At 55.7% G+C, this 18,604-nt stretch overlaps 2 protein-coding genes across 2 annotated transcripts in view; one reads left to right on the top strand and one right to left on the bottom strand.

The window, feature by feature from the left end:
* LOC133358261 (dynactin subunit 2-like) overlaps nt 1-3,829 on the top strand; it is a 13,313-nt gene extending 9,484 nt beyond the window's left edge. The window contains exons 2-4 of the mRNA XM_061576500.1: nt 1,099-1,201; nt 1,671-1,762; nt 3,392-3,829. Coding sequence (XP_061432484.1) covers nt 1,099-1,201; nt 1,671-1,762; nt 3,392-3,478 — 282 coding nt within the window. The 3' untranslated portion in view covers nt 3,479-3,829. The remainder of the gene's footprint in view (nt 1-1,098; nt 1,202-1,670; nt 1,763-3,391) is intronic.
* Nucleotides 3,830-4,641: 812 nt separating this feature from the next.
* Nucleotides 4,642-18,604, bottom strand: part of LOC133358329 (enhancer of polycomb homolog 1-like) — a 34,137-nt gene continuing 20,174 nt past the window's right edge. Inside the window, exons 4-14 of the mRNA XM_061576597.1 lie at nt 17,609-17,668; nt 16,890-17,066; nt 15,570-15,718; nt 15,005-15,152; nt 14,545-14,730; nt 13,896-13,985; nt 13,120-13,262; nt 12,545-12,858; nt 9,891-9,985; nt 7,736-8,652; nt 4,642-6,828 (exon numbers count right to left, since the gene is read on the bottom strand). Of these exons, the coding sequence (XP_061432581.1) occupies nt 6,756-6,828; nt 7,736-8,652; nt 9,891-9,985; nt 12,545-12,858; nt 13,120-13,262; nt 13,896-13,985; nt 14,545-14,730; nt 15,005-15,152; nt 15,570-15,718; nt 16,890-17,066; nt 17,609-17,668 (2,352 nt within the window). The 3' untranslated portion in view covers nt 4,642-6,755. The remainder of the gene's footprint in view (nt 6,829-7,735; nt 8,653-9,890; nt 9,986-12,544; nt 12,859-13,119; nt 13,263-13,895; nt 13,986-14,544; nt 14,731-15,004; nt 15,153-15,569; nt 15,719-16,889; nt 17,067-17,608; nt 17,669-18,604) is intronic.

Below are 18,604 nucleotides of genomic sequence, written 5' to 3'. Positions count from 1 at the left end.
GAAATTCAATAAATCTCGGAGCAAACCTGGAAAAGCAGTTGCGAGTAGCAGCAACATCATCGATACCAGCTAACATCATCACACGCCTCGCCAGAGAGAAGCAGTTCCAGCCATCACATTAGGGGCGAGTTAATTAAACGTTTGACCAAATATAACGGGCTAATTTTTAAGTTGATAATTTTGTATGGCCCGCGAATGATGTTATACATATCCAAATGTGCCCTTGGCAGAAGAAAGGTTCCCCACCCCTGGAGGAGATGATGCGGGGTGGTGGTGGGTGGTGGTTTAGGTGGGTGAATGCTGGTGGGTGGGTGGTGGTTTAGGTGGGTGGTGGTGGGTGGTTTAGGTGGTGGGTGGGTGGTGGTGGGTGGTTTAGGTGGGTGAATGCTGGTGGGTGGGTGGTGGTTTAGGTGGGTGGTGGTGGGTGGTTTAGGTGGTGGGTGGGTGGTGGTGGGTGGTGGTTTAGGTGGGTGAATGCTGGTGGGTGGGTGGTGGTTTAGGTGGGTGGTGGTGGGTGGTTTAGGTGGTGGGTGGGTGGTGGTGGGTGGTGGTTTAGGTGGGTGAATGCTGGTGGGTGGGTGGTGGTTTAGGTGGGTGGTGGTGGGTGGTTTAGGTGGTGGGTGGGTGGTGGTGGGTGGTGGTTTAGGTGGGTGAATGCTGGTGGGTGGTGGTTTAGGTGGGTGGTGGTGGGTGGTTTAGGTGGGTGAATGCTGGTGGGTGGGTGGTGGTTTAGGTGGGTGGTGGTTTAGGTGGGTGGTGGTGGTGGGTGGGCGGTGGTGAGTGGGTGGGTTGGTGGTGGTGAGTGGGTGGTGGTCGGGTAGGTGGATGGTGGTTTAGGTGGGTGGGTGGTGGTGAGTGGATGGTGGGTGGTGTGTGGGTCGGTGGTGTGTGGGTGGTGGGTGGATGGTGGTTTAGGTGTGTGGGTGGTGTGTGGGTGGTGGTGGTTGGTGGTGAGTGGGTGGCGATGAGTGGATGGGTGGGTGGTGGTTGGTGGTGAGTGGGTGGTGGTGGGTGGATGGGTGGGTGGTGTGTGGGTGGGCCTCCCATCAGCTGCTCCGTTATTTAGGAGCGCTGTGTGCGTGCGCCCGAACCCGCCAGGTGGAGGCGCTGCGCGCGCTGCTGGAGAGGCACGAGTGGGTGGCGCAGGCGGTGCCCGGCATCGTGCACAGGCTGGTGGTGCAAGCGGCGGAGCACGACCACGGTGGGGACACAGACAAAGATCCCCCGCGTAGCCTGCGCAGACTGCTGGGGCAAGTGCTGTTAGCGAGTAGCAGCACCTATGAAGGCCGGCACGGCGCACGAGGTGGGGGTGGGTGGCCAGCACCACGCCCGGCCGCCTTTTTTCTCCCCCCAGTGGCGATGTTTACACATCGCACCAGGTACTATTTTCAGGCTGAGTCGACCAAGAGGAGGCCCAGGACCGGTTCTGATAATCGTCACTGGGTGTTGGCCGTGAGCGGGAATCGAACTTGGATCGCCGGGTTCGTAGCGCAGACCGCTACACACCCCATCGGATTGCGCATCTCACCGTCGGGGTGAGTTGTGGGGCTGTGGACAGGACCTGGGGCTCACAGTTGCTCGACTCAATGTTCAACATTTTCTTTCTCCCTGCCCCCCACCCCCCCCCCCGCCGCCTCCCTGCCCCCCACCCCCTCTGCGCGTGCCCCCAGCGCTCCGCTTTGGGCAGCAGCTGCACGGTGTGGAGGCAGCGCAGCAGAGCTGGGCTGGGACCCTGAGAGCCAACGTGGCGCTGCTGCTAGAGGTGGCACCACGCGCACACACACGGCCACCAACAAACAAAACAAAAACCTCACCACGCAGCTCCAACCTCACCACGCAGCGACAACCTCACCACGCAGCAACAACCTCACCACGCAGAGACAACCTCACCACGCAGAGACAACCTCACCACGCAGCGACAACCTCACCACGCAGAGACAACCTCACCACGCAGCGACAACCTCACCACGCAACGACAACCTCACCACGCAGCGACAACCTCACCACGCAGAGACAACCTCACCACGCAGAGACAACCTCACCACGCAGAGACAACCTCACCACGCAGAGACAACCTCACCACGCAGAGACAACCTCACCACGCAGAGACAACCTCACCACGCAGCGACAACCTCACCACGCAGCGACAACCTCACCACGCAGAGACAACCTCACCACGCAGCGACAACCTCACCACGCAGAGACAACCTCACCACGCAGCGACAACCTCACCACGCAACGACAACCTCACCACGCAGCTCCAACCTCACCACGCAGAGACAACCTCACCACGCAGCGACAACCTCACCACGCAGCTCCAACCTCACCACGCAGAGACAACCTCACCACGCAGAGACAACCTCACCACGCAGAGACAACCTCACCACGCAGAGACAACCTCACCACGCAGCGACAACCTCACCACGCAGCTCCAACCTCACCACGCAGAGACAACCTCACCACGCAGAGACAACCTCACCACGCAGAGACAACCTCACCACGCAGAGACAACCTCACCACGCAGCGACAACCTCACCACGCAGCGACAACCTCACCACGCAGAGACAACCTCACCACGCAGCAACAACCTCACCACGCAGAGACAACCTCACCACGCAGAGACAACCTCACCACGCAGCGACAACCTCACCACGCAGAGACAACCTCACCACGCAGCGACAACCTCACCACGCAACGACAACCTCACCACGCAGCGACAACCTCACCACGCAGAGACAACCTCACCACGCAGAGACAACCTCACCACGCAGAGACAACCTCATCACGACGCTGGCGCTCGCGAGACTGCCAGTCTTAGGTCTAACAGCGTCCACGAATCACCACCAGTCAAGACAAAGATCCCCCGTGTAGCCGCAACACTGTTGGGGCAAGTGCTGTTAGCGAGCACCTACGCACGAGGGGGCATGGCCAGCACCACGCCCGGCTGCCTTTGTCTCCCTCGTGGCGATGTTTACACACTGCACCAGGTACTCATTTGAGGCCAAGTCGATCTAGAGGAGGCCCTGGACCGGTTCAGATAAGTCACTGGTGTTGACCCCGTAGCGCAGCGCGCTAAACACTGTGCAGCCGCTCCCCACAACACCATTACCACCACCGTCATCTCACCACCACCGTCACACCACCACCACCCTCACCTCACCACCACCGTCACACCACCGCCACCATCACCTCAACACCACCGTCACACCACCACCACCGTCACACCACCGCCACCATCACCTCAACACCACCGTCACACCACCACCACCGTCACACCACCACCACCATCACCTCAACACCACCGTCACACCACCACCACCGTCACACCACCACCACCATCACCTCAACACCACCGTCACACCACCACCACCACCCCTCCTCTCGCCCACAGATGGAGCAGTCGCTCAAGGAGAACGTGGCCTCTGTGCAGACAAACTTCGCCACCCTTGAGGCACGGGTGACGAAACTTGGCCAGTGAAGAAGAGGAGACAAGAGGAGACGAGGTGAAGGAGTCAAAGAAAGAAAAAGAGAAGTGGTGGCGGCGAGGTACGGATGAAGCGTGCAGCAGAAGAGCCGGTGACCAGAGGTGACCAGAGGTGACGGCTTTGCACTTCAATCCGTGTCCTCGTTTGCAGCCTTCAGGGCACATTCACGAAGCCCGTCCCCCCCCCCCCCCCCCCCCATCAGCGCTCTCACGCGACGGACAGCCCCCGTCTCCAGATGGAGGAGGAACGCAGTCCCGTCCTCACGCCGCTCCGCCATCAGCACCACAAAGCAACCACGGCGCGTTGGCAGCACCGCCGCCCCCTCCAAAATAAACAGAGTGGCAGTTCACCACCCACCCACCGACCACTACCACCCACCCACCACCACCCACCCACCACCACCACCACCACCCACCCACCACCACCGTCTGTCTCACGCTCCGCTCACTCGCTCGTTCGGTGAACCCCACGTGGAGTCAAGAGAGGTGGTGGGTGGGTAGAGAGCCGTCTAAAACGCGTCCATCCTTTTTATTTTCCCTCGCCTGCCGTTTTATTGTAAATGTTAATTTCTTTGCATGAAACAATTCGGGGAACATAACGCTTGGCAGGGGAGTGCCTCTGGAGTCTGCGGGACTATGAGGAGCCGGTGAGGGGGGGGGAGTGAGGGGGGGGGAGTGAGGTGGGGGGGAATGAGGGGGAGGGGGGGGTCTGTCCATCTAGCCATCCATCCGTGAGCCATACCATCTGCGAGCCACCGCGCGGGTTTTCCAAAGAGCCCAGGAGACACACGTGCAGGAGGTCCGGCTGCGTGGGAGGGTTTACGGATCGCGCACAGATGGGAGCCGACCGACCACTCCGGCTCCACGGGGCGGTACAGCAAGCAGGCCTGTGGCAGGCCCGTGCGTGCGGTGTTTGAGGATTGTCGTCCTCTGCATTGCCTCCCCCAAGGGAGATTATTTAAACACTCAAATAAGATAACTGGCCGAAACATCCCATGCAGGACCCTCCTGAAAAAAGAGTGGCGCCGTCGGCAACGCCTTCCCCACGGTAAATATTCCCAAACAACAGCAGCAGCAGGGTGCATCATTTGCAAACGGTGTGGGGTGGGTGGGTGGATGTTTGGGGTGCAGCAAGAGAAACAAAAACCAGACTTAACGATGTTTCACTTTTGTTTAAATCGCAACGCGAAACGCCCTTTTGGAGAGAGATAAAAAAAACCTGTCGCAATCAGCTTATCGGGAGACGCACGCAATTCCTCCCCGCCCCACGCCCTGAGCGACCAGTTGCGCAATTTGGTGGCATGCCAATGAAATCTCTCGGCGCCGCGTGGACGTGCTCTGGTGGCCAACTGGGAGCGGCCGCTCGCAGGAGCGATGCGGCACGATCCGACGACTCTCGACTTTGGGTTATTAGCGCAACCGATCGTTCAGTATTGACCCCCCCCCGAATTTACAGCGAGGACTGAGGGTGATGGGTAAAGGGACAGGGGGAGAGTTGAGGGAAGGGGGCAGAGAGAGGTTGGCAGTGGGGTATGAGGTGGCTGGCATGGCTACCCGGGGGTCAGGGGTTAAAGAGGTACCCACAGAGCAGCCGAGCTGAGCACCCGCAGTGTGTGTGTGAGGGTGGAGTGCGAGATGGCTATAGCCACACCCCGTACAAAATAGATCTGCTCTTCTTTCACCCTAGGTTCGCATATACATATACAACCATATAATTCTATACATCTCTATACATTTGTGTGTGTGTTGTGTTGCGTCGCAGCCTCTGTGCCATGATAAACCATTAAACATGTTGTTAGGCCCAAAATAAGAATGTCAATAATAATGATGACAGAAGAAACTTTTTTTGAGAAACATTAGTTTTTTTTCTTCTTCTTGTTTTTGAATCCTTTTTTTACCTTACAATTTACAAGGAGCAGCGAAGAGACCTGCAGGGCCCCCCCCCCCCTCCCACCACCCCCCTCCTCGGGCGACGTCACTACAGCAAACCCATTATTAAAAGATACAAAAAGAACAAAAATAAAGGGACTAGAAATCTCGTAAACACGGTACAATAAATAGATTAACACCCCCTCCCCTCCCCCCACGAGAAACCAGCGGTGGCGATGGCGGCGATGAGGAAGTGGGGTTGTTGGTGGCGGTGGGGAGCGAGGGGGGTGCAAAGCCGCACTTGATTCGCCATCCATATTCCCTGCTGCAGTCCCTCATGCATCCCCCATCAGCTGATTCCCCCACCAAGGTGACCTCACAGACCCCCCCCCCCCCCCACCTTAGTACCCTCCCCAGCCTACGCCCCCCTCCCGCTCACACTTGGCCGTGTCTCAATCTCCACCCCCCCACCCACTCTCCAAACCCAACGTGTTTCAAGTGCAAAGCATAACAGGCTGAGGTTTCCGAATTTCAAGTTACCAACGAACGGATGAATCGGTTTGTTTATATTTTCTACATTTATATATGTACACAATATTACAAAGGCGAGCGCGTTCCCGTGTGAAATCTGCGCGCGTCCGTACAGACGAGACGGGCGAAGGTGCGGGCGGGCGGGCGGCAGAGGCCGCTCTCCCACGCAGCCCGGACAAAAATAAACCACGTCGCAGCCGAGCGCGGGGAAGGTGAATTTCCACTGAGCAAGAACCCAGAATCTGGAACCCCGGGAACGCAGAAACCGGAATGGGAGCCATCTCCAGGAAGTCTTTCACAATCCGCAACAATAAGATTGTGTGGGCAAAATGTCACCCACCGAACCCAAACCAAACGACAACAAATTGAAATAAAAGAGGACCTGTCCAGGAGCAAAACGAAAAAGAGGTTCAAACGAATATCAAAGGCTGGATTCGAGGCAGTGCCCCTACTAAAGACTTTTATATTCATTCCATCATCACGACCTCTGCTCCTCGCACGTCTTTAATGCCATCTCGGTCTGGTTCCAGATCTGGATTCGTCTCGGTGTGCAGAGTCCAATTCCAGTCGTACGGTCCGGCTCAAGTGTGAGGGGGGGGGGCGCGCCCCAGCCACGCTAAGCGATTCACAGGGCCGCCCCGATTGGCTGTAAATCCCGAGCGGCGGTCGGTGTGGCTTAGTGGTTTTGTGGCGTTGACCAAGTCGCTAGGCCCGGTGGCCTGGGTGGCAGCGATGCGGGCGAAGGAGGCGGGCGGGGCCGGTGGCGCGGCAGTGCGCTGTCATTGGCTGGCGTCCTCCCTCCCCCCCCGCAACTCCGGGAGGTCGCAGGGTTGGTGGTGGGGGGGGTGAGGTGCGGCGACCCGGTCAGAGGTCACGTCACCTCCATGGGGGCAGGCTTGTCGGCGAGGCTGCTCAGGGAGCCGAGGTCGGCCTCGTGGCTCTCCCTGCACACGAAACACAAAGATCCCCCGTGTAGTTTCAACAGACTGTTGGGGCAAGTGCTGTTAGCGAGCAGCGCCTACGAAGGCCGGCACTGTGGCACACGAGGGGGTGGGTGGCCAGCACCACGCCCGGCCGCCTTTGTTTCCCGAGTGGCGATGTTTACACACCGCACCAGGTACTCATTTGAGGCTGAGTCAACCTAAGGAAGGCCCACGACCGGTTCAGATAATCATCACTGGTGTCGGCCATGAGCGGGAATCAAACTCGGGTCTCTGCCACGTTCGTAGCGCAGTGCGATAACCGTTCTACCACCGCTTCCCACACATGCATAGACACACACGCGTACACGCACAAGCGCACAGATACCCCAAACAGCGCACACACACGCGCGGATGCACGCACGCACACAGACGCGATGTGCTTGCACGAACACACGGACGTACACACGGCCGTCATCACAACTCTGCGCGCTCGTGACTGTGAAGTGTGATGAGGGTGCGCGTTGGCGACGCGAGCGATGGTGCAATGTGCATTTGAGAGGGCGCAGAGGAGAGAGAGAGGTAAAACCAAGGTGAGCGATGCGATTTAATTAGAGCAAAGATGAGTGAAGCTCTTTGTGACGTGACGGGGGAGTCTTACAATTCGAGCCAAACAAAACGAACCCTTGCATGCCCAACCGTCACTGACGCAATAAAGGTGGACATACTTGTTGCAAGTACGTCTGTTAAGACCAGCACGTGTGTAAATGTTATGTTCAGTACTTGCGTACAACAAGTACGTCTGTTACGACCAGGACGTCGCGTACAACCTAACCAGTCACCGTCAGGACCAGCACGTGTGCGCGCACGTGACCAGTCTGTCCGTACGACCGGTAGACACGCGTCACCGCGCGAGCCACTCCCCGCTCACCGTGCCGCCATGGCGAGTTTCAACGCCCCCGGCGACGGCGCCGGCGCCACCGCCAGCGCCCGAGGCGGCGGTGCCGCCGCCGCCGCTCCGTGCGGAGGCCGCGGCGCCGCGTGCGCGTGCAGGGGAGCGCCGCCGCCGGGCAGCGGCGAGGAGCAGCCGGCCGGGCGCGAGCAGGGCGCCGGCGCCGACACGGGCACCGGCACGGGCGCCGGGCGGGCGTGGTGAGGCCGCGGCGCGTGCTGCGCCGGCACGGCCGCGAGGGGCCGGACGCCGGAGAGCTGCACCGTCGCCGTCCTCGCGTACACCGGTTGCGCCGCCGACGCCACGACCGCGGCGGCCTTGCTCGCGACGTGAGCCATCGCCACGCCGCTGCCGACGGCGTGCGTCGCCATGGCGGCCCGCACCAGCGGCTGCGCCGGGATGCAGCTTCCCGTTTGCGCCATCGTGCCCGGTTGCTGCAGTTGCTGCTGCAACTGATGCTGCTGTAACTGTTGCTGGTGCTGTAACTGCTGCTGATGGTGTTGTAACTGCTGCTGCTGCTGCTGCAACTGCTGCTGGTGCTGCAGCGCGGCCACGGTCGTCGGCTGCTGTGGGATGGCGCCGCCCGCGCCGGCGAGCTGATGCTGGTGCATCGGGCCCACGTGTCGCACGGCCGCCAGCGCCGTGGGCTGTTGCGCCGACGGCCCTCCGCCGCCCAGCGCCACCGAGGCCCCGGGGCCCACCGGGAGGCAGTTGGCGAGGCTGGCGGGGAGAGGCACCGTGCCCGCCAAGGTGCCGGCGCGCGCTGGAGAGAGGGCGCCGGTGACCGCTGCGGCGCCGCCGCCCGACGCTAGCGGCAGTGCGTCGGTGGGGCCCAGCAGCGCCGTGACGGCGAAGAGGGCGCCGGCCGAGTCCAGAGTGTTCCCCAGACAGGGGCCCTGAGAGAGGCGAGGTGAGCAGAGTGGGAGTTGAGTGGAGAAATTAATATGGGGGGAGGGGGGGGGAGAGATCAGAAGACGAGAGAGATAAGAACGGAGGCGAGAGAGGTGGGGGGTAGAGCGAGAGGAGTATGATATGAAGGGGGTGTGAGAGACAGATGATGAGGCAACAGATGACGAGGTTAAGAAGAGATGCGAACACCAGGAGAAAAGAGAGGACTAGATGGAAGAGGACACGTGAGAAATTTACAAAGATCAATCACCATATGATAAGGAAACACTAATGAACTCCTTTTATCTGTGGCTGTCGAGTCCTTTAAAAACTCCTGAAATCTGTGGGTTTACTCTGATTATCTGCGATTATCCACCATGCCGATTACTCGTAATTTTTTGTACTTAAGAGTCACACGGAAAATTACTCATTATCCTGCAAATGACTCATTATCCGTGGGGTTATCGGTAATTTAATAAGTACATAAAAATGTGCCGCGATCAAAGCAAGTGCAAATTTGGCGCACTTATTTTGATAATGAGCCAACACAGACACACACATAACCACGGAGACACAGAGAGAGACAAGAAGACATGTAACCACAGAGACACAGAGTGAGACGGAGACTGATACAAAGCCAAAGAGGCATACACTAATAAGGGGGGAGACACACAAACAAAGACTGTCCCGTTTAACCTTTTAACAGGCTGTAGGAGCAAGTGGCGTTAGCGAGCACCTACGAAGGCCGGCACGGGACACTAGGGGGTGGGTGGCCACAGCACCATGCCCGTCCGCCTTGAGACACACATACAGACACAAAGACACAGATATGAAGACAAAGATATGTCGACACAGACATGGAGATGCATACTAAGGAGACACAGAGACAGAATGAGACACACGCAATTAATTTCACGGATAAGTTAATTTACCCAGCAGATTCATCCTCTCACCCGCGATTTACCACGTGGATAAGAAGAAAATCGCAGACAATAAGATCCACAATATTGATCCCCCATATAACCGTGGATACGAGGATTATTATATATATAAATTACTATCAACCTATATGCCAAACGTAACATTAAGGCTAAACTAGACAGCTGCACTCGGGAAGAAAAATCCATCTTTTTTTTAAACAAAGCGGGAAGATTGAAGACAAGCCGCGCGATTGACAACGGCAAACGGCGACTGCTGCGGTGAACAGCACCCCCCAAATCCTCCCCCCGCCCCCCCCCCCCCGTACCTGTTGCTGCTGGTGCAGCGAGTGGGCGGCGCTCTGCTCACGCTGCATGTCCGCCACTTGCTGCTGGTGCCTCGCGTACTGCTCCTGCGTGAAGCCTGCGGCGGCGGGGGGAGAGTCACCGCATTTAGCCACGACAGGCCGACTCGCGCCTTCCAACGTTTGACAACGATCCCCGGGGCAGAACTTTGGACGCCCGTGATTGGGGCGGCTTTGTGGAGGAGGGGGGCATTGGTGGACAGCGTTAAGAGATATAAATGTGTCGTTAAACCCGCCACCACCCGACACAGCCAATTGGTAAGGTTGGTAACGTAACCAAAACATGCCAAAAACTAGGAACGTTTTGGCTGTCGGGTGGTGGCCGGTTTAACGACACATTTATATTCATGTCATCTAACTCAAAAACCTCTATTGTGAATAATAGTGGTCAGGAAAGCCTCCGACTATGTGTCAGGTGTCAAGCTGACCAGCAGATGATGACACAGCAAGTTGGTTCGTTCGAGAACCCATCAGTGATGATCTTATTTATTGCCAGAAAGGGTAAAACCTATTCTCTTATTTTTCATCCTCTTTGGGTCTTTCGGTAAAGATAGAAAATTAACTTTTAAAAATCACGACGTTTCGATCGCAACACAAGCAATCGGCTTCAGGTGAAGAAATACAGCAGGCCGACTGCTGAGGCCGGAGAAATGTTTATCCTGCCTCAGAGCAGTTCGCCTGATGTGTCTGCAGTCACGAAAGCTTTAAGTCAAGATTTATTTTTCATCGTTTTGGATTCTAGAAAAAAGGTTCCATCGATATAACTGTTGGACCTGAGCTTAAAGTGTTCTGATACTGGCATCGTCTGCGTACTGTTTGCTTTTTGGCGTTCTCTGCGCTGACACTGATGACACAAGGCCATAATAAGTATAACCCGTAAAAACAAAGTTTTTCACTCTAAATCCTTTATATGCGTGGCGGCTAGAGTCCTCTCGTCCTCTGGCTTGAGATGGCTGCCACCTATGGGTCAGATGATTGTCTGCAGTATTAAACAATTGGTAATTAAATATTTAATTTGTTTTCCCTAAAAAGTGTAAAATTTTGGAAAAATGTTTTCACGAACATTAATTGTCTCGCACAACGAGTCTGTGTGCAAAATGTCAGCTCGATTGAAGTGGGTTAAAAAACGACCAAAAGATTTGCACGGTCGTAAGCAAGCAAGCACGCACGCAAGCACGCAAGCAAGCAAGCAAGCGAACTTAATATAAAGGATTTAAAAAGAAGGCCATCTGTGGTGTAAGCCAATCAGTTTAAAAAACAATGCATATATATTATGAGAGCATGTTTGTTTGCAAGTTCTACCACAAGTATAACGTGTGATTAATGCAGTACTTGACGCCTTGCAAAAGGTATCTATTGGTGTGTGAACATCTTATTGCCAGAAAGGGTAAAATCTACTCTTATTTTCATCATCTTCTGAACGTTTATCCCCTTGTATGTGTATTGGGTTTGCTCTGGATTATCCGGTTTCCCCCACCATAAGGCGATATTTTCCTTAAACAGACCCCAAATGTCTTCTTGGTTCTTTCGGTAAAGTCACGTAGAAGGGAAGTAATAAAATAATAAAAATAAAACATAATAAAATCAAATAATACTCACGACGTTTCGGCTACAACGCAAGCTTATTATTTGATTTTATTATGTTTTATTTTTATTATTTTATTACTTCCCTTCTACGTGACTTTACCGAAAGAACCAAGAAGATGAATCCCTGCAGTCACGAAAGCTTTAAATCGAAATTTAGACCCCAAATGGTATCCATCTAACACTGTGTAATTGAAGTGCGCTCAGTCAATCATCTCACTGCAAGGGCCTCCTCACACTTGGCCGGCAGGCACGCGGTCATGAAGGTTTTTAGACGACGACACGAAGCCGTGCGCTAGTCTGTGGACCTGCGTAATAACAATGTACACGTGCAAGGCACGTTTCATCCACAGATCTCAATGCACGCCGTGCATGGAAAGCAGGAAATCAAGAGAACCAGGGTACACGGCCAGAACTCGGGGGTAAAGATGGCTTTAAAGAGGTAAACTTTCAAGACAGACTTAAATATGTCTCACGATTACAGTCTATTCTCCTATAACGTTGCATGTTTTCATCGCGCGAATTGCAGGTAACGCGATGAATGTGATCGGGAACACACAGAACGCGATTGAGTGAACAGGACTACGTCGCGCGAGTCCGAATCAACGGTTGTACGGCCGCCTCGGTGTGGCGTCACACGAGGCGAGATGCTACCCACAAGCCTCAGTCTTTGTTCAGCCTGCGCACGCATATCATGTGTTACCACGGACTGTGTTTTACCCTGCATTCAATATTATTCATTATACCATTTTTCCATGGCGCGGTGTTATTCTTCATGAACACAACTATCTCGTTATAGGAGAAGAGACTGGAAAAGCAAAGGCAAAATCGTTCCATGGTTTAGGAGCTGCACTTGCAAAAGCCCGACCACCCCGGGACACGAGCCTTGACCTCGGCAGTACTACGGAGGTGATCTGAAGATTCCTCAACCAGGAACCTCGTCCCTCACGTTTCCCTCCCACGGCGTCTCACGGCGTCTCACCCCCCCCCCCCGCCATCTCCCCCCCTCCCACCCCGGCGGCGGTGACTCTCACCTCCGTGGTCCGTGGCCGCGTGCCGCGCCCCGCCGCCGTGCCGTGGCCGCTTGCCGGTGCCGGGGTGGGCGGCGGCGGCGGCGCCGTGCCGCGGGCGGTAGTGCGGGCAGCGCGCGGCGCGGATGTCGGCGAGGAGGCAGCTGAGCGGGTCGGTGAGGGCCGGGTGCGGCGAGGGAGCGCCGGGCTCGGCCGGGCTCGGCAACGCCGCCCGCTCCTCCTCCCCCTCCCGCTTCTCTCGCTCCTCTGCGCCGCCGTCCGCGCTCAGCCTCCACAGGAGGCCGTCGAGCGGCGAGCGCAAGCGGTCAAGGAGCAGCCTGAATGCACGGGGGGAGCGGCAGCGGTCGGTACAATCGGGTTTGGCGTGGGAGGTTTGATTCAGGCTACGCTTTGCCCATGGAGTGTTTCTGGGGTGCCTGTTTGTTGTGGTTAACTTCATACCTGGTGCTGAGTTTGCATGCGTGGTGGTGGAGGTGGCGTTGGTGATGGTGATGGTGGTAGCGGTGGTGATGATGGTTGTGCGTGGTTATGGCGGTGGCGGTTGTGCGTGTGGTTATGACGGTGGCGGCAGTGGTCACCTCCCGCCTCGCCCGACGCGCCGTCGTGCGAGCCCCATGCAGCGCGGCGGCGACGACAGCGACGTGAGGCTGTAGCCACGCGCGCCGCCTCTGCCGTTGTCATCGTCGCTGGCCGCCTGCCCGCTCGGTTCGCCGTCCCGGGGCTGTGTGGCACAAGCAGGAGAGCCGGTAAAAGGGGGAGAGAACTGGTTAACAGGAGAAACCGATGGGGAGGATTGTTGAGAGCAGATTCGCTTTAGAAGAGAACCGGTGACGGGACGAAGGGGAAACAGGAGAACCGCTGAGGGGGAACGGGTGATAAGGGGGCAAGGAGCAACAGAGACGATCTGCTGCTGTTGCTGTAGCACTACTTCGGCACAGAGACACGTCAAGCGCGGTGCGTCGTGAGCTCGTGAGGAACGCAGTGTGGTGCGCAGTGTGGTGCGCAGCGTGGTGCGCAGTGTGTGGCGCAGCGTGGTGCGCAGCGTGGTGCACAGCGTGGTGCACAGTGTGGTGCACAGTGTGGTGCGCAGTGTGGTGCACAGTGTGGTGCGCAGTGTGGTGCAGTGTGGTGCACAGTGTGGTGCACAGTGAGGAACGCAGTGTGGTGCACAGTGTGGTGCGCAGTGAGGAACGTGCAGCTTTGTGTGCACTCTAAGTGTGTGGGTGGCGGAGTTAGGCATGGCGGCGTGTGCAGAGCATCGTGTGTATGCGGTTACGGTGCAATTTTGTGCCGTGATGTATGGTGCGTATATATTTAGTATTGGTGTGGTGGTGGGGTGGGGGGCGCATCTCACCGCGTGGTAGAGGCACCCGGCGACCCGGCGGAAGGTGAACGTCCCGTCGGGACCGTTCTCTTGCTCCGAGTCGGATGACGAAGACTGAACCTGCAGAGCGAGATGAGCGGCCAGTCGCACTTTAACCAACACACTGGGACCCAGGGCCAGCCCACTGGGCTCTATCAGGCATCCACAGGACAAGCATTCAGGGTTCTAAAACCAGCCTTCAGGGGGATTCCAGGAAGTCTGCCACACCCTGTCACAACACCGCTATGCTGCACGTTCACCAAGCAAAGATGACGATCCCCTTCGTAGCCTTAACCGACTGTAGGGGCAAGTGCTGTTAGTGAGCACCTATGAAGGCCGGCACGGCACACGAGGGGATGGGTGGCCCGCACCATACCCAGCCGCCTTTGTCTCCCCGGTGGCGATGTTTTACAATCGCACCAGGTACTCGTTTGAGGCTAAGTCGACCAGGACCGGTGAAACTAATCGTCACTGGTGTTGGCCGTGAGCGGGAATCGAACTTGGGTCGTCAAGTTTTTAGCACCATGCGCTAACCGGTACACCACCGCTCCCCACACACGCTCACTCACACCACACAGCACCGCCACACCACCTCACTCGCTCGCAGGCACCGCCACGACCGCGCCTCCGCCTGGCTCACCGGTGCCGGGGACTCGTCGCCGGAGCTGTGGAAGTCGTATTGGTTGAGGTCCTTCAGGTTGAAGGTCGGGGCCGGCGCGGGGGTGACGGCGCTGGCGGCCGGTGGCGTTGCTGCGGCACGGCCGGCACCTGGGCGGTGCTTCTGGTGCTCGTACTTGCGCTTGGGCCGCCCAGGCTGACCTGGCTCCTACATTCAGGAGACGATGGGACGACGGGGTCAGAGGATTGGCAAAGAATTCCATTGGCTTACCGGCGCACTATGAGGATTATGAATAAACGATCGAGCCGATTGAGTAACGTACGATCATCAACTGCGGGTGTGACCGGTGGACTGACGTACGTTTACGAATGTGGGAACCAATCCATTGGTTAACCCAGGGTACGGAAAGAGTGTCCAGCCTGGGGCGGGGGTAGGTTAGGCGAGCGAGCGCGCGCGCGCAGGAGTGGTGGCCGGCACTCACCCGGTGCGCCTTGTAGTCGACGTGGTGGTAGGGGCTGCCCCCGTTGAGCAACGTCGGCGGGGAGGCCGGGGAGTGGGCAGGCGCCTCCTGCTGCCGCTGCGACAGCACCTCGGCGAGCATGTCCCCGTTCAGGTCTCCGGCCTCGTACCTGGTCAGCGAGGTGAGGGGGGGGGCGATGATGGCAGCAAAGCAATATGACTGACGAGCTACATTCAACCTGGTAAGGACTTTGATACACTTTAGAAACCGACATTACCTATGTAATAGAATGCATGGCTAGTGTGGGTTGCGTTGGGGGCATATGTCACGCACAATGTCACACTCGCGCACACAGACTGACACTCACACACAGTCTCTCACACACGGTCACACAATCACTTAGTCTCACTCACAAAAGACAAAGATCCCCCCTATAGCCATAACAGACTCGTGGGGCAAGTGCTGTTAGCACATAAGTGTCTCACACACGCAGTCTCACGCACGCAGTCTCACGCACGCAGTCTCACACACGCAGTATATCGCTCGCACGCACGCACACGCGTGTGCTGGTGGCGGCGGTGGGCACCTCTTGACGGCGACCTGCAGCGTGAGGTGCAGGAGCTGGCGCTTGTTGGCCTCGCGCCGCTTCACCATCTCCAGGATGGTGACGGCGCGACTCAGCTCGCGGCGCAGACGCAGCATGCGCTCGTACGACGCCTCCTCGTTCTTGCGGTTCTGGCGACGGGCACGGGGGTGGGTTGTTTTTTTATAATAATGATAACAGTTAAAAAAGAGTTGTGTTGCTGAGGGACTTCCCCGTGTAGGAGACCGGCCAAATCGCCCAGCACTTGCAAGACAAAAACTAGCGCCAAAATCAATGCTACTTCCCACTCCACCTCCGATGACGTCACCGCACGATGTCATCTCGCCACCTCGCGGCACCACGCGCCGTGTGTGACATCATCTTGTTGTGCGGCTTGCCACGCAAAGTCGCGAACGCTTATTGAAATATACTTCCGAGGGCAATGGTGCGTTAGAAAGCATTACAGAACGCAAGCGTATGCACGGTTCTTCGTTTTGTCTATTTCTCCAATGATATTTTCGCCTCCGATATGCCCATCGTGGCGCATGACAAAGAATCTGTTCGGATATCTCACCAAGCAATGCAGCTACCGAGTTAGAGAGCAGCCCACGGAAGCGGATATCACAGAACTACCACCTCTTGAGATAGCTTCAACTGCCCTCTGGTTCACACACAGGAGGCGGCGGCACCGTGCCACGCAATATGCTGCGGAAAACAGTAACGTTCTTCGCGCGACGAGTCAAATCGACACAGAGGGACGGTCTCCCGTTTACGACGGTCCAATTTAGTAAGATCCACATTCATGACATTTATAAATAACGCCACCATGGATCTATTTACGATGCAGAAACTTGATTTACGACGCATCTTCTGGCATGGCTCCGAATGCGTTTGAACAGAACCGGTCTTTGGTTTCCGACGTGACTTGGCGTGGAGCTTTTGTTATCTTCCAGTGTTAGGGTGGGTTTCTTTAACCTATTAAACCCCGTCAAATACGGCCGGTAAAAAGGAAATACACATCGGCAAGTATGTTTCTACCGTTTCTACTGTCTATGGAAAAATAAGGTCCGATTTCCGACGATACAATTTACTACGTGGGAGTGTCGCGTGGATTTTTCTCCGGGTCCTCCGGTTTTTCCCCTCCACGATTAGAATCGACGTGATAAGCCACTTCACTGGGCTGTTATTTGTGATAGCCAGGTCACTTCTGAAAAATACAACTCAGTGGGCCTTACCTGGTAAAATAAAAAAAGTCGTAAAATCGGGAGCGCCTGTGTATATATATATATACTTATTTAATTTATGTTTGTTTAATTTTCAGACCTTGCGCGTCTGCATCTTCTCCGTGCGCCGGCGGAAGGCCACGTAGGGGTTGTGGTTGTGGTTGTTGCTGTTGCTGCCGGCCGGCGTGGCAGGAGCGTCGCGCCGGTCCTGCCGCACCGAGGGCATGAGCGAGCAGCCCCGGCAGCGCCGCCGCTTGTTGCGCCAGTACTCCCACACCTGAACGCCGCGGACGACGAAAATAGGAGGGCGGAGGACGACGAGGATGAGGAAGGCGACAAGGTCAGAGCACGCGCGTAGGAACGACGGTCCCGACGCAAATTTCAAAACAACGGCAGAGATGTGGTGTAGGCGTCACTGCTCACATCGTTGCCAATGTGGGCAACAACACGTGGGCTTATCAACGATTAGCACGGTTGGATCGCACCGACGATAAGCACGGCTGGCTACGTACGGTGCAAAAGAAGTTCAAGATACGCACGTTCATCAACGGCGATAACGACGATGTGAGAATTACGCACATGGTCGAGGATGTGGACACGTCACACAATATCGTCAACATCATCATCATCATGGATGTGGGAGTCACGCTAACCATCATCAAACGTCGATGAACACCGTCATAAAAACATCGAACAATGTGGGCATTAAATTGACGTACGGTTAAAAATCAGAATTAAACAATAGGCTTGTTATTACAATTGTTAACACTCGTCATCATTAGGTACCAAAATTATGCATTAGAATTGGTGTATTAGTACCTCCTCTATCAGCTCATTCTCCTCCTGCAGCAGTAGCCGAGCCTCTGCAAGCGTGACGGACTGCACACACAAACACAAGGAGACACGCACGCACACAAAAAAAAATTCACATCCCCGTATAGCCGACATTGACTGTTGGGGCAAATACTTTACAAGCGAGCACATATTAAGGCCTCCATGGCTCATGAAGGGGTGGTGCAGACAGCACCACACCTGGATAGCTTTGTCTCCCCAGTGCCGATGATTACACACTGCACCTTGTACTCATTTAACGCCGAGTCGAGCTAGGCGAAATCCCAGCAATGATCCAGATATCAAAAGCCACTGATATTAGTCGTGGCCGTGAACTAAACTTGGGCCTCCGTGTTCAAAGCGCAACACACTAACCAACAACACTATTGGCTCCACAAACAAGACACGGACACAAAGGCAAGCCAACACACGGATAGCTATCTATAAACACTAGGTCATGGGTACCCTGATGGCTGTATATTTGGAGTTTTCATGTTCTCCCCGTGGCTACGTGGATTTTTCTCCGGGTCCTCCAGTTTTTTTTACATTTAGAATCATGCGTCTAGCGAGTTTGCCTGCTATAAATTTCCCCGCGATAAGCCGCTTCGTCGAGCTATCGTTTGTGGTAGCCAGGTCGCTTCTGAAAAAGAACTGTACAGCTCAGTCGGCCGTACCTGCTTACTCCGACCACTGATTTCAGGAAAAAGTAAGTGGTCGGAGAGAGCCCACAAACAACCCAAACATAGCTAGGACATATATAATAATTATTATTATTACTAAGGAGGTAAACACACCTCACATGGCCTCATACATTTTGTTGTAAAATCAGAAATTTCGATAAGGAGCCTCAATTCCATTGAAGCAAAAAAAACAAGCTAGGCTTTACGGAGGCAGGCAAAGCACTGGGAAAAAAGTGAAGATATTGGAACTGAACCTTAATAATACTGCGGTTGCCTTAGGCTATGAGCTTCACACATTATACTT

Source organism: Lethenteron reissneri, chromosome 61, assembly GCF_015708825.2.
Source record: "Lethenteron reissneri isolate LAM-NWPU_2019-01 chromosome 61, ASM1570882v1, whole genome shotgun sequence".
In the NCBI taxonomy this organism is placed as follows: domain Eukaryota; kingdom Metazoa; phylum Chordata; class Hyperoartia; order Petromyzontiformes; family Petromyzontidae; genus Lethenteron; species Lethenteron reissneri.
This window is presented reverse-complemented; position numbering and strand designations above follow the sequence as displayed.